The sequence below is a fragment of the Maniola hyperantus genome, chromosome 20 (assembly GCF_902806685.2).
Source record: "Maniola hyperantus chromosome 20, iAphHyp1.2, whole genome shotgun sequence".
Taxonomy (NCBI): domain Eukaryota; kingdom Metazoa; phylum Arthropoda; class Insecta; order Lepidoptera; family Nymphalidae; genus Maniola; species Maniola hyperantus.
In genome coordinates this window covers 5,092,256-5,108,981 of record NC_048555.1, presented here as the reverse complement: position 1 = coordinate 5,108,981, position 16,726 = coordinate 5,092,256, and the positions used below count along the sequence as shown (strand labels likewise).

At 37.4% G+C, this 16,726-nt stretch overlaps 1 protein-coding gene across 2 annotated transcripts in view; it reads right to left on the bottom strand.

Annotated features, from left to right (window-relative positions):
• Nucleotides 1-16,726, bottom strand: part of Galphao (G protein alpha o subunit) — a 70,592-nt gene that overhangs the window by 41,476 nt on the left and 12,390 nt on the right. For both annotated transcript variants that reach the window (XM_034979244.2, XM_034979243.2), the window contains exons 3-4: nucleotides 12,665-12,806; nucleotides 704-864 (exon numbers count right to left, since the gene is read on the bottom strand). In XM_034979244.2, the coding sequence (XP_034835135.1) occupies nucleotides 704-864; nucleotides 12,665-12,806 (303 nt within the window). The remainder of the gene's footprint in view (nucleotides 1-703; nucleotides 865-12,664; nucleotides 12,807-16,726) is intronic.

Genomic DNA, 16,726 nt, shown 5'->3' with positions numbered 1-16,726 from the left:
TCATATTCATATTATAATAAAAATTATAAGTTGTTTTATTTAGCGTAATTGTTAGCTATGGGAGCAGCAACACATGTAACGAATGACTTGTATGATATAACAATATACATTTGTGCTATATCAAGTAGGATTGAAAAAAATCGCTATAGGAGAAAATTTATCTGAATAGGTAAAGAGATGAAAGATTATTCTATGTTCTTACTTGTTGCATAAAAGATTAAAATGCAGGCATTACGTTAACTATAATAAGTAGATATTAGATTAATTCAGTTTCACTTTTACTTAATTACTTACACTGCTAATTAATTGAGTATATATAATGATTATATAATAATTATAATCTAAAAATATTTAAAAAGGAAAAGGTGACTGACTGACTGATCTATCAACGCACAGCTTAAACTACTAGCAGAAATTTGGCATGTAGATAGCTATTATGACGTAGGCATCCGCTAAGGGTTTGAAATTTCAACCCCTAAGGGGGTGAAATAGGGGTTTGAAATTTGTGTAGTACACGCGGACGAAGTCGCGGACACAAGCTAGTTTAATAATATAAGCAATCCATCTGTAATCTGTCGATATGTTAGCTAAAGCTTTTTGTGGCCTCAAGTCTTTTCCACGCCGCCTACAAGTTACAACTGGCCGAATATCATAGCTAACAAAGGACTAACCATACAATAATTATATAGAACAGTCAACTCACTATTTAGCTGAGTCGTTGAGCTGGTACTCGTTGGAGCGGCCGAAGCACTCCTGCACGCCCGCGTCCGACCACAGCCTCTTCATCGCCGCTAGCAACTCCTCACTGAATGGCTCCGTGTCCTCCATCCGTTGGATCACGTCGAATACCATTTTACCGTCGCTCTGAAATAAAATTCCCATCATTTACTTGTGTCTGCGGTGATATACTAGTGGTTAAAACTTAAAGCTTCTATTCGGAAGATCACGTCGAGGGTTCGATCCCGGGCACGCACTAATTTTTCGGAGTTACGTGCGTTTTAAGCAATTAAATACCACTTGCTTTAACGGTGAAGGAAAGCATCGTGCGCAAACCTGCAGTGCCTCAGAATTTTCCATTATGTTCTCAAAGGTGTGTGAGGTCTGCCAATCCGCACTTGGCCAGCGTGGTAGACTATGGCCTGCTGGCTGTATCTGACGATTATGATCATACTATCTGATGTATTGGCAATGTAACATGATGAAGGTACATAATATGGAAACTTTCTGAAAAATTTAATTCCTCCGGCGAAGGTAATGCAAGCAATTACAAAATTGACTGATAAGGTGACGAACTATTTTACGAAGTTACCTAAGTCCAATGACGCTATAGCCGTTTATTGACAAAAACTGATAAAGCTACGTTGATAAAAAGTCACATAATATTTGCAATATTATTGTAATGTGCTAAACCTAATAAGAACAAGATATCCGTAAAGCCTGTAAGGTCTGCTTGGGTCTGTATAATATATTGTTTTTTAGAATATCGTCTGGACCCTTTCTAAACCCCTTAAAAACTAATACCTATGTAGTAAACTTAGTATGCATGCACGTAATAGCTAAAATATAGACGCTATTTCATTTTTCCAATCTATGTTGTTATGTACCTACGTAGTTATTAGAGATAATATTATTATTTTGTAATATGGAAAAAACGTTATTAAAAAGTTGCTATATTAATAACTAAACGTGTACTAAATAACGTATCAAAGTTGGTAATTCCAACATTTTAATTTAATTAAAATTTATTCATTAGGTGTTATTATCATTTTATCGACAAAACAAATCTGACTGAAAACATACCTACGTACGAGTACATGATAAAACACCCAGTTATAGGGTTCCGTACCCGAAGAGTGCCAACGGGACCTTTTACCTAAGCCTCGGCTGTCCGTCCATCTGTCTGTCTGTCAGTCGGCTGAACTTATCTCATGAGGTAGAAAGTTGAAAGAATATCGGCAAAGTTCATACAAAATTTTACCTTGAATGCGTTTATGTAGGAAAAAATATTAATAGCACAGGGGGTCCATTACTTAAACATAATCACCAAGATTTTTCATTCCAGGATTCATCCAAAAAAAGATATTAATATTTTAATATTTTGAGATTATGAAAGTAACGTAGTGGTTACATACTCTTTGGTTGGTAGTATATGCAAAATTGATGCATTAATATTATCAAGTAAAAACACTTAAGAGTTGTGTGCCCAATTCGCGAGTCAGAGACTTTGACAAGTGACATTTGCAACTGCAAATGCACGAATCACGCGCATGCGCACAAAGAATAGCAAACGAACACAGCTAAGATACTTACCTACTAAACAATGGTCCTTTATATGCCATTGGCATTAGCATTGTCTATAAAAGATCTCTTTCAGTATTTAACATGATGTACTAGTCTGTGATTATAGTTTAGTTGTTGTCACGTAAACAGTTCTGATTTGACAATGGAACCAAGATCCCTATGAATCACGGATAGTTGGTAACCTCTTCTAGAAAGGCAATATGCAACCAATCCGGAGCAATGCTCTCATATTTTAATAGAGCCAAAACACACGAGTAGATATAGACCAGAGTCAGGAAGCTTGTGATTAAAGATAAACTAGAAACTAAAAAAAAACTGCGAATACAACAGAAATACTTGAAGTTGTTATTTAATTTGTAAGTATAAATTCCTTTTAACCCAATTTTTACCATGTTTTATCCTTTAAGGTTTTATCTCATTCAGATGCATATGCTATCTCTATGTTCAAGATGACATTCCAATAATCTATTATCTCATTCTAAAGGTTGATGTACATTATTTTCTGCAGCGTACCTACTGTAAATAAGCGCGGATGTAAGTGCGATGGTTTGGTATCTAACAAGTCTAGGTATGCACTATAGTTTTGTATCGGACATTGTGTAGAGATGTTCTGGTAAAATTACGTTGATGCATTTACGGAATATACCTAACCATAATAATATTAAAATGCGAAACGGAACTACGGATTGATGTAATTTTTTCATGAGTATAGTTACACTAGAGCCTAGAGCCGTAAAGCCAGTTTAAGCGCAGACAAATAAACTGTTCCCATTAACCAACCATTACAAACCAACTATTACATCAAAAATTGTTGTAACAAACGTGGGGGCGAAGCTGCGGGTAATAGTTAGCATAATAATAAATATTGTTTGTAAGCATTGATTTATAAACAGTTTTATTTATTACTTAATAATAACGAAATACCTATTTTAAAGGTGACTTTTTCTAGAGTGGCAACTCTGGTAATGTTTTGTCATTATAACCAACACCGGATATGAATTTAACCAAATAATAATTTATTAATTTAATAATTTAATCTAGGATAAAGTCTAACAAACTAATTTTGTATAAAAAACTAACTAATTAAATTACTAAGTTTTGCATAGGTCACATTTCTAGACACTTCCTAAAACATTCAGGTAATCCCATGCCTATGTTCTTTTCGTAGTGTGTATTTCTACTTTCTCATTTCATAATTAAAATCTGAAAATGGTCGCCATGCAAATAAAAAAAAATAGTGTTATTTCTTGTACGATGGTACGGTACCCTGCGTGTGCGAGTCCAACTCGCACTTGACCGGTTTTTTAGGGTTAAAAAAACGGAACCCTTATGGATTCGTCAAGTCTGTCTATCTGTCCGTCCGTATGTCACAGCCACTTTTTTCCAAAACTATAAGAACTGTTGAAACTTGGTAAGTAGGTGTATTCTGTGAATCGCATTAAGATTTTCACACAAAAATAGAAAAAAAAAACAATAAATTTTCGGGGTTCCCCATACTTAGAACTGAAACTCAAAATTTTCAAGTGGGGTATCATATAAAAGGGCTTTACATGTTCATTCTAAAACAGATTTTTATTTATTTTTATGCATCATAGTTTTTGAATGATCGTGCAAAATGTCGAAAAACACGACTGTAGTACGGAACCCTCGGTCCGCGAGCCTGACTCGCACTTGGCCGGTTTTTAATTAATTAAACCCATGCCACGGCATTCATTCCAGCTAGCGTCTAGTGGATTTGCATTCATTGCCCGCGCGATAAGGGCTTGCATACACGATAAACGTACTAAGTACAAGGGTACTTGTCTAATATGATGGTGCTAACACACGCAGCGTACACTTAAAGCCACGATTTCGTATAAATATGATTGGTATCATGGTTATTGATTCCTTATCTATTCCTATAAATAAAGGAATAGATAAGAAATCAATAGCCCGATTCATCGCTAGGGACTAGACAGCATAAATTAATCCTACCACACCATTCGTTGAATCAGATCGAAGTACTGCTTACATACATAACCAGGACTATACACGGTACACCGTGGCAAGAATATAATATATACGGTGGCGACTGTTTATTTTTCACGTAACGTATAGAAATATCCATATATTTTATCGGAGTCGTAGAATAATAAATCAAAAAGAATATTTGAACTAGTGTGATCCAGTAGTTCCAGAGATTACCCCCTACAACAAACTTACAAACTTACAAACTTTACCTCTTTATAATATTAATATAGATGACGGGTCGTATGTTAGCACCTTAACATGTGACATAAATGATACATTATGTAGGGGTTAGGTCCCGGCGCCATTTATGCGCCAGCATGACTGACTCACTCTTAGATAATAAGCAGAAGCGATTCATAGGGTGCGAACGGCGTCATTAAACTGCTTTCATATCGTAAGGGCCTTAACCTTTCATATGTAAAGGTACATTTTACAAGCACATAGATATATTTATCCTTCTTCCGCATCAATTCCACTGCAAACTGTCTCAAGTTCATAGTCCTGCGTTCCACTATTAAAATTACCCTAATACACCTTGTACTTACGACAGGTCGAGATGGCAATCGGGGCGTGAGGCGGGGTATCCTGCATCTGGTTAGCACGGAGGCTGTGTGGGTGTGCAACTGCGGGGCCTCCCCACCCCGATTGCCGTCTTGACCTGTCGCGTAAATAAGTATTTACTGCGTGCGGCCAGCGCTGACACTCATGGTACATCTACTATATCGGGTTTCAGCAAATTCCGACTCAACACCGAGCACAATGAAACGTTTTTGAATAAGTATATTTAAATTTTTGCCTCTCTTTAAAACTGTTGCCATGGTTCTTTATAGGTATACTAGCTTATGTTCGCGACTTCGTCCGGGTGGACTACAAAAGTTTCAAATCCCTATTAAACCCCCTTAGGGGTTGAATTTTTAAAAATCCTTTCTTAGCGGATGTCTACGTCATAGTAGCTATTTGCATGCCAAACAGACCGATTCGTCCTGATAGGTCAGTCAGTCAGTCAGTCAGCTATTCCTTTTATAAATATAGAAATAGATAGTTGCATCTCACTTACCGGCTTTCGAATATTACAATAATATAAATGTTTATTTTCATATATTGTACTTTTATTTGATGATTTATGGGCTGAAATAACAGCGATTAAAAATCTATTATGATTAAGATTCGACACTATGGCAAATCATTGGCCGATTAAATAACTATCAAACGAGCTATTTACAATAAACAATAATCTGTAACATTGAAACAATCGATTAACACGAATCGGTTTCAATAAACGGCGCGGCCATATAATCGTAATAGGAAAATTACTAGTTGTAACGAAAAGGAATCCATACCACTTAGAAACAAGCCATTAATATTTTATACCGCAGGTTACAGAAATCAATTTCAATTACGGGCAGAATTCTGTTGCTGTATCGCAGGTACTAGGTACTAATTAGGTAAATATAGTACGCGACAGGTCGAGATGGCAATCAGGTTATGAGGCGGGACGACGTCCTGCACACCCTCACTGCCCCCGCGCTATCCCGCACTAGGTTAGGGCGGGGGCTGTGCGGGGCGTCCCCACCCCGATTGCCATCTCGACTTCTCGCGTAGTTCTACTTTCTGTTAGCCTTTCATTGGGGCCGATTCTCTTGTACACAATTTCTAACCTAAACTAAATTAACAGGTCTAAATCTAGTGCTATCCTTTTCGGCAAGCAACATTATGAAAAGGATAGGAATAGATTTAGACGTGCCATTTTAGTTTAGTTTAGAGATTGTATACAACGGAATTAGCCACATTAACTAGCCATTAACTAGTCTAAATCAAAAATTTAAATCACCCCCGATATCCGAATTGTATGGATCTATGTTAGGTAAACATGCTCTCTTCCTACCCACTACTTTCCTGCTCCAATATCAGACCTCCAACTGTCATGTCAAAAGTATGATTTTATCTGTATTATAAAAGGTGAATCATACTTTTGACATCACAGCTGACACAGAGCTAAAATAGCGCGTGAGTTCTATTTTAGTACGGACTATAAAGATGATTATGACAATCGCAATAACAGTGAATAGCCTAAAGTCATTTACAGGTTTTGTATAAAATGCTGCGGCAGGTCCAATACAATATGAAGGAAATGTAGTGATATAAAATTGTGAAATTAAATACCAATGGAACGTGCAGTACGATACATATTGAAATTATAAAATTCTTAAAACAATACCGCATTTTACAGAGAACAAATTAAACGGCCTCAGGCGTGTCTGATATGGTGCCATTGTTGTGTTGCCAAACAGTGCCCGTAATAAATATGCAAGAGGCAACCGATAAAATGCAAATGTTGTTTTTATGGAAACATGACAACTTTTTGCACAGTAACTATCAGCACAGTTCACGACAGTTGGGGAACTTCTAACAAAACGAGGCTTCGACGTCACTTGCAGGCGTCAAATATAAGTACATTTGACGCAGGTAGCCCTATTTTTCTTTGATTTTACGTCACCATAGCCATAAATATATAAAAGGAAAAGGTGACTGTCTGACTGATCTATCAACGCACAGCTTAAACTACTGGAGTCTGGACGGACCGGGCTGAAATTTAGCATGATTTTAAAGGAAGGTCATTTATGTAAATAATGTAATGCATATAGCTATTATGACGTAGGCATCCGCTAAGAAAGGATTTTTGAAAATTCAACCACTAAGGGGGTGAAATAGGGGTTTGAAATTTGTGTAGTCCACGCGGACGAAGTCGCGGGCATAAGCTAGTATTTGACATAATCGTCGATTCAGGATCAAACCGAGAGTTCCCTCACTCTAGTTAACTCTGCTATCAGTATCCACCTATAAATAGGGATGGTGACTGCTAGTCAAATCAGCATCTTTTTATCAAACGTCAAAACGCTCGCTTAGTACGGGAGCTTGTATGAAATACATAGATGTGACATCATAAACATAATTACACGTAATTTTTAGGTGACTCGATAATTTAAAATAGTGAGCAAACTTAAAACTAACAGCGGACGTGGATTTTACAAATTTTGGCAAATCCTCTATTTAATAATTTATTTTTGACATAGGCATCAGCTCAATTCTGTACTTTTATCAGCCTACGAACTGTACACAACACTAACAACAGTCTAAATCTAAATAGGTAGGTATGCAAAAGAAAAGTCTTGACTCACTGAATGACTCAATGCTGCTCAAAAAATCAATACCCAGTCCAAACTCTTGGACATAGACAGCTAAATTTTTTACAGATATTCCAGAAAAGGCAGGCTAATTTTTTTAAAATTTCCACGAGCTGCGAGCGGTCCGCTAGTCCTAAATAAAAATCAAAACTCCGAGATGAATAATAGAAAAACTAGTGATCATGATAACAGAGTCTGTGTGATTTGGAATTTATAATATATATACGTAAGCTAAATAAACACGTCTTATCTGAAGCTACTGAGAATTGTTTATCTGTCGTTCTATTGCAACGACCTGACTGAAACGTATACAGTGTTATTGATTACTACCTACCCTCATCACATTAATCACACTAATATTATAAAGGCGAAACTTTGTGTGTATGTATGTTTGTTACTCTTTCACGCAAAAACTACCGGTCGGCTTTGGTTGTTTGGAATGGAGATAGATTATATCCTGGATTAACACATAGGCTACTTTTTATCCCGGTAAATCAGAGTTCCCACGGGGTTTTGAAAAACCTTAATCAACGCGCACGAAGTCGCGGGCATCATCTAGTTACAAAATAATATTCGCTTTACCTGTCCTTTATACTATACATAGAGTATGATAAATTAAAAAAATATTACAATATTTTATATTTTTATTTGCCATAATACCAATCTGCAATATTCGTAAAACGAGCAATAGTACATTTAGAAATGTGAGAGATTAATTTAACAGTTAGCACAAGAAGTACCTAGTAGTAGTAGTGGGAGTGCTCGACATTGTTTTTATTATTTTAAACAACTCCCTGCTAAACAACTTCTAACCTATAAAGTTGACATGCAAGACACGCGCCCCGTGGAGACCGCGTTAGCGTCAGTTACATAACGCCGAGGTGAATCGCAACCCTACTCTATATTATGTAGGTGGGGACTGGAGACTAAGTAGAGATGTACCATTTCATAAGTATGCACATTAAAATATACGTGAAAAACCTATTCATATAATTGTCTAATCCTTGCTACACTTACTTTTGAAAAATCATGAAACAAAATTTCAAAAAGTTTGAAAATTATTACCTACTCCTACGCTTCATTTTACGACCCGATTGAGAGGAGAAGTCTTTTTGATTGTTAGAACGTTGAAATAGTGAAAACAAAACACTCCGTTCTGCATGTGTGCATTACGCCTATGGCAACCTCGTGAATAACTAACACCCAACAGCTCTCACAGACCGCACAATTCCTACAATACTTTATATAATTATGGATGTAAATAAGTTTGGAGACAAATAGTCGCACGACTATTTGAATAACGTATTCGTGCCTAAGATTTTCTGACATAAGACCTCGAAACCCACAGTCACAACTCACAGTTCACGACATTTTAGGATTTTGTAACAAAACTTGTCACTGGCAGGCGTCAAATAATCCTACATTAGACGCTAGGTAGCCTATTTTTCTTTGATTTTATGTCCCCCATAGATAGAGATTGCAGTCAAGGGCTAACTTGTATGTGAGTAAAAAATTATTATTCGTTCTGAAAAAGACGGGATAATAACATTCACAGATTCAGTATTGATTTCTGCACGATCCCACAGACTAGGTTCACATTCGCAGATATTAGGTACCTCATTTTTTTTAAATAGATTTAGCGAGCAAACGTGCAGGCGGGTCACCTGATGTTAAGTGATTACCGCCGCCCATGAACATTTGCAGCACCAGAGGAGCCGCCGATGCGTTGACGGCCTTTTAGGAATTTGTTGGTCCGCCCCTTGAATAACCCCATGTTATAATCTATTACTACTCCATGTTATAATCTATTTACTTATGTATAATAATTTATTATACGTTCTGAAAAAGATGGGATAATAACAGTAACCGGTTCACTATTACTTTCTGCCGATCGCACAGACTTGATTTACATTTGCAGATATTAGGTACCTCATTTACTCATGATAATTTATTATACGTTCTGTAAAAGATGGGATACTAACAGTAACCGGTTCGCTATTGATTTCTACCGATCGCACAGACTAGATTCACATTTGCAGACATTAGGTACCTCATTAACTCATAATAATTTATTAGACGTTCTGTAAAAGATGGGATAATAACAGTAACCGGTTCGCTATTGATTTCTGCTGATCGCACAGACTAGATACACATTTTCAGATATTAGGTACCTCATTTACTCGTAATAATCAAGTACACGTTCTGAATTAATATGATACTAATGGGAACATTCTCTTGGGTTCGGTTACCTTTCGCTTTTCTTCGTCGTAAATAATGGATGGACTATCTTTTCTGTGTCATTCTGTCTGTGCGGTGAGAACGTAAAATAATAATAGACAAAGTTAAACTTTTCTGAAACGAAAGTTCGCAGGTGCCTCTGAACCGTATCTCATAGGATTAAGGGATACGAACTTATGTGAGGTGAGAAAGAGATCATCGACCTTTACATTAAAACTGCTTTTCGCCAAATTCACAAAAAAAAACTCATTTCAATTACGAAAAATACACGACCTTTCCGGAGCATATCACTACACATACTATAAATGCGAAAGTTTGTTTGCTGGTTTGTGCTTCAATCACGTCGCAACAGATTGACGTGATTTTTGGTTGTTGGTTGCACGGTTGTAGTTAGACATGAAAAGTGTAATAGGCTACTTTTATCCCGGAAAATCAAAGAGTTCCCACGGGAATTTCAAAAACTAAATCCACGCGAACAAAGTTGGAAGTTTTAGAAATTAATAATTAAGTAAAATTAACAAATTGGAAACTAATAATTTCTTTTTTATCATTACTCGAAAAGCCTTTTCTAGGAAAATTTAAATTTTATCACGACCAAAACGAGCTTGGGTACATAAGCCCATTTTCGGGACAATACGATTACAGGTAGTCTTGAAGAACCTTACCAACCTTTCTTATGCAGACGTTGGTGGAAGGTCCTTCTAGAAATTACCGCAGAAATCTATTTTACGTCTATAAAGCTGTATGTAAACTAGAGGTAGGTAGTAGGTACAGCTTTCAAGGGAAGATATCGAGTGATAAATTGATATATGTAGAAAAGCCCAGCCCATTTGCCAACAGAAACGTATCACTGCACGAGCACTGCAATAAATCGACAAGAGTGCGAAACATTCCAGATAATACTGTCATCCATACTAATATTACAAATGCGAAAGTGTGTCTGACTGTCTGCTTTTCACGGCCCAACCCTTCAACTGATTTTGATGAAATTTGGTACAGAGATAGCTTGCATCCCGGGGAAGGATATAGGCTACTTTTTCCGTTCCCACGGGATTTTAAAAACCTAAATTCACGCGGACGATGTCGCGGGCATCATCTAGTAGGTAATATATCGGTGAAATGCGAGTAGAACTCACACACGTAGGGTTTCGTACCATCGTACAAGAAATAACATCTTTTTTAAAATTTTCATGGCGGCTATTTCGTATAATTTCTATTATTTTGTTATAGCGGCAATAGAAATACATATTTTCTGCAACTTCAACTTCATCTCTATTTAGTATCTACCACGGTTCACGAGATACAGCCCGCCGACAGTCAGACAGGCAGTCAGACGGACGAACGGACGGACAGCGGAGTCTTAGTAATAGCAGTAATGTAAAAGTTATATATAAATCATCAACAAATAAATCGAAACGTCTTTAAGTTTACCTTTTTTACTACTACTGCAAAAAACTAGTGCAATTTTTTTTTCAAATATATATTTGATATTTCAGATTATCAAGAAGAAGGTTTTGAGCACTAAACACTTGCTTGGTGCAATAGAGATTAGTTTTTAACTCAACATTATTTATAGAACGGAGCGGGCGTAATCGATAGTTTATGGTTTACGCAAGTAGTAGGTAGCTCGTATAGTCGTATACGCTTACAAATTCAAAATAGTAATTATGTTCTGTAAAATGAATACTTTCACACTTTAAAATGACTCAGATCATCAGATGTCAATAAAAGGTTCTATGTAGTGAATACTTATACTTACTTATTTATTTATTAGCTTATGCCCGCGACTTTGTCCGCGTGGACTACACTTTCAAACCCCGTTGATAGATTAGTCAGTCAGTCACCTTTCCCTTTAATATATGTAATGTTTAGGTATTGCACACTAAAGGATACAAAGAAGAAAATATAGGGCAATTTAATAGTAAACTGAAAGATCCAAGAAATACCATACCCGAAGGGTGCCAACTGTTACTAAGACTCCGCTGTCTGTCTGTCAGCGGGCTGTATCTTATGAACTGTAATAGACAGAGAGTTGAAATATTCACAGAGTGTGTATTTCTTTGCCAATATAACAACAAATTATAAAAATTTCAAAACGGCCGCCATGTAAATTAAAAAAATAAAAAGTAAATAATAACGGTACGGAATCCTCCGCGAGCGAGTCCAACTCACACTTGACTGGTTTTCCTAATCGCCTCCACAGACATAATATATCACATTGTTTTACGACACGGCCACGAAAAAGCAGAACGATAACACAGTAAATTATAATTATATATCGCGCGTCGTAAATGCTTTACTAGCCGGCTTTTGTGTTGATCATGATGATGATGATTATGATAAAATGCTATAGGTACATTTTCGGAACAGCATACAAATTGCACGCATATAGAACGCTAAATATAGCGAGAAATGTGAACTATTCTCATTCACTTACAGAGAAATCATGACATGATACTCGTAACGCGCAGATCTTGACATGCAATCGTTTGAAACTTTACACCTATTGCACCTATTGATCTATTTGAGAAACTAAGCAATATTTCACTTTATAAGATACCTTATCCAAATTTTTTCAATGGATAGATGAAAAATGACAAAGTACCTAATAGGTATAGCCTGCCGAGTTGGCAATCGGGGAGTGAACGTCCCGCACAGCCCCCGCGCTAACCCGGTACGGGCGAGCGCGTGTAACGTGCAGGTTTGTGGGGTCCTCCCGCCTCATATCCCGATTGCCGTCTCAACCTGTCGCGGACTATAACCGTTTCATAGCCTACCAAGCGTTAAATATAGGTAATAATTGATGCCTGCCAGTGAACTTGAGGTCTCGTCGTTTCCTGGCTATCGTAAACTGTGCCTGCGACTTGCGCTCTGCAATATAACGTCATTTGTGGCTGCCCAGTAAAAAAAAACTTAGGTTACAAAATTACCTCGCGATCTTTGTTTCCATATGTGATACCCAAGTTAGGCATGGCACGCAGAATCGCGACCAAGGACTGAATCGTGTTGCTGTACACCACAGGCCGATACTGTTTGAAGTCTTCATTTGTGAAGCCACTTTCGTGGATAATTCTGTTGGCAAAAGAGAATAACATTAACACATATCTCTACAACTTCTTGTACTTAAGGGTATACTTCTTACGCGCTTCTCCATACAAACGTATTATGCCTATTATTCTATTCTTTGTTGTTCTAGATCTATAACTAAGCCATATATCGATTTATCTCTCCATTATCTATGCCTTAAAACAATTAGTAGGTATATTAAAATTGTATTTATTTTTAAAGTTATAGCCCTCGAAAAATCTCTATTTTAGGGCAAATTTTGAGGCAACTTCGAGCGTAAATAAAGCTATTATATAAAAAAACTAGAAAATTGAAAAACTAAACACACTTTAATTCATAATTATTTCAAATGTTTTAAGTTTGTGTAAAAAATGTTTCCTTTTGCCAAAAATAGGTGTAATTACAAATGTCGCGTCGATTTGCAATTTTCGTTTCGTTAAATGCGGATCTGAAGGGACAACAAGATTTGTTACGAATTATAATTTTCATCATTATTGTGTTAAAGTAAGATCAATCATACTGAAAACCGATACAAAACGTAAAATTTTCTTTTGTCAATAACCCAAGTTATATTTTCGTAAATACATTAATGTTGCTTGACCAATCAAATGGAACAGACCGCATGCAACAAATTTTTCAGTACCTACCTACTGCAAATTCAGAAAAGAAATGCCTAGGACGCATTTCCTGTACCTAGCGATAAATGCATAGCTTACGACTTATCAAGCAATGTGCTATTAGCTTTAAAAAACATTTAAATGGGAAGTCTGGTTTAATACTTTGTTGGAAAGCTTAGTTCGCCAGAAGCGATCACTTACTTATCAGTCTTCGACAGACATTGACTAGTAATTGAAATGAAATGTCGCTTGCGATGTTACAGAACTGCTTAGGTTTGCCTATATTTTGATGTGCAGTGCCAGTTCATTGCCCTCGTTTAATAGTTTGTATGTTTAATTATTGTCATTGATATTAATAAGCCACTGACCAAGCTCTATTCATAGTTCTTTTGATAACGTTCACGAAATATTTTTAACTAGCGGATACCTACCCAGTGTGTGCTACTACCACCTACTACGGCTAGTCGTAAGTTGTCAAACATTATGAGAATTCAGATTTCAAGCTCCTCAAAAGTTCTTTCATGAGAAATTACGTATTGAAACACCGAGTCGTCTTCTTTGAAGTGGGTTTTGAAAAAAGTGGCAAATTCGCGGCCTAGAAACTTAGTAAATTCGACAATGGGTGACGTCGCTACCCGGCACGGCGTTAATGCGGCTCGTATGTCTTTAGTGTCTTCAAACAACCTTTATGTGAACACGCTTCAAGAATACGAACAATGGAAGCGCCGGATACTTAAAAATCGCGGCGAGCCATCAGCCACCGCACCGCTTTTCGAAAACAATGACGTTATCGGGATATAAAGTATATATATTTTTATCTCGAAAAAATACAGTTGGTAAGTATAGTACCTGTTACTCAGTGCCTGAAGACGAAAGTCTTTAACCAGTATGTTCTTCCCGTCCTCACCTATGGTGCTAAAACGTGGACGTTAACAAACGGTCTTGTCCACAAATTCAAAGTCGCTCAACGAGCTATGGTGAGGGCTATGTTAGGAGTTTCCTTGAGGGATAAGATCCGAAATGAAGAGATCCGCAGGAGAACCAAGGTCACTGGCATAGCCCAAACTATTAGCAAGCTGAAGTGACAGTGGGCAGGTTATGCCTGTCGTAGAGGCGATGGCCGTTGGAGCCGGGAAAGTCCTTGAGTGGAGACCGCGTTTAAGCAAGCGTAGTGTGGGACGCTCTCCAGCACGATGGACCGACGATATAAAGGCTGGCGGGAAGTGGCTGGATGAGGAAGGCTGAGGACCGGGTGTGGTGGCGCTCTTTAGGGAAGGCCCTACAGTGGACATCCACAGGCTGATGATGATGATGATGAAGTATAGTGCGCGACAGGTTGAGATCGGGGTATGAGGCGGGGGGGCGCCCCGCTCACCCGCACTACCCGCACGTCACCCGCACCGGGTTAGCGCGGGGGCTGTGCAGTGTGTGGGTGTGCGGGGCGTTTCTTCCCGCCCGTACTTTAATAATATGCAGCGGTATTTCTTAAAACCACAATAACATATATGGCATATTGAAAAGTTGAAAACATAACTATCACTATCTAAAAATTGGCAATTTTGAGTGATCCACACAAAGACTGAAGCATGCTACAAAAAAGATTTTTGTAATCGACATTGAGTAACTGCATGACAGAGCGCATGCGCTGAAGTTTGACGTCACATAAACATAGTTATCACAGGGCCGCATGGCTAGATCCGGGACGCCCGTGACGTCATCCACGTAAGATGTGCTGTCTATCGCGATTTCGATGTTTTACACGATAACATTTTGATGTTCAATAAAAAGTTATCAAATACCGATAAGATGAATGCATAAAAATGTAACGATTTTGCTGTATTGCTTTTATAGATAGCAGTAGCGTTCCTATGGCAGGCAAATGTTACGAAAACCTCACCTAATATAGTTTAGAGAAGTTAAAAATTTGACGAAGAAAAATCTATCCAACCTAAAATATATTTTTTATCAATTTATTTAGGCTGGCTAACATATTAACGTACAAGAAACTTGCGATTTTGAGTATAGGTTTTTTCTATAACTTAAACCTTTGCTAAGAAAAAAAGCGAATCGGGACAGGATTCAAATCACTACCCATATTATAAATGCGAAAGTGTATTTGTTTGTTGGTTTATTTATTGGTTTGTCCTTCAATCACGTCACAACGGAGCAACGGATCAAGACATAGAGAGTAACGTAGGCTACTTTTTTACCCCGGCAAAACCAATGAGTTCCCACGGGATTTTTAAAAACCTAAATCCACGCGTACGAAGTAAGCTAGTAAATAATAAAATTATAATCTAACAATTGTTACTCCTCTGGTTGTATTCGGGCAGTGCCGTAATCACTGAATTAATGACGTACGGACAATCTAAAACGGCTCAATGACGACAGAGCTTTTATCGTTTTTAACAATTGCCACATCACAAACTGCTATTAGCTTTCGTTGACGTCCTGTGCCTACGTCACTCTACATTAGGACTCAACACACCGACTGGTCTGATCGATGACAAGTTTTCTTATTTACTATAGCAGAGTGATCTAGAGTGAGGCAACTCTCAAATATTAGGGGTGACGTGAACTCAAAGAAACAGTCGTTTCATAGCCTATCACCTAGCATCAAATGTACTTAGGTAACTTTTGACGCCTGCCAGTGTAAGTAAAGCCTCGACGTTTTAGAAGTTTCCTAACTGTCGTGAACTGCGACTATAGACACACGCTGGACCACACACCTGATGGGATGATGTAGCCTATAAGAAGGAAAGCATTAGCCTAGAAGATTGATCTCAAAAGAGTTTTTAATAGAAATTTAGATTGATATCAAATCTATCAGGTAAAAGCCTAATTGAATAAAATCTACTAGCATCCATAAAAAATGAAACCTTTCATTTTCTATAGATAGTAGATTTTATTTCATGTTCGGAGTCCCGGAAGCAACTGGAATCGCGTAGAGCTTAATGTGAAAAGGTCCTTACGAATAACTAGGTAAACTACGCAATGTTAACAAGGGATATTGATTTATGTTTTATATACTTTCTTCGCGAGGTCATTGAATACACGTGCCATTTCATATTTGCAAACGGATTGACTAGAATACTAGATACATATATAGTATCGTAGAGATATCGTAATAATATCGTACCTATAGTATCGTAGAGTATCAGTAGAGGAGTCGACATCGTAACGTAATTAAATTTTAACCGTCTTCAAGAATACTTCAATGAGTTAGTGACGAATTAGTCAAGTTTTAATCTCAGTGTATCTCAGATACGCTGATTTCTTTCAGATTTCTGGGTCAAAGATTATTTTATT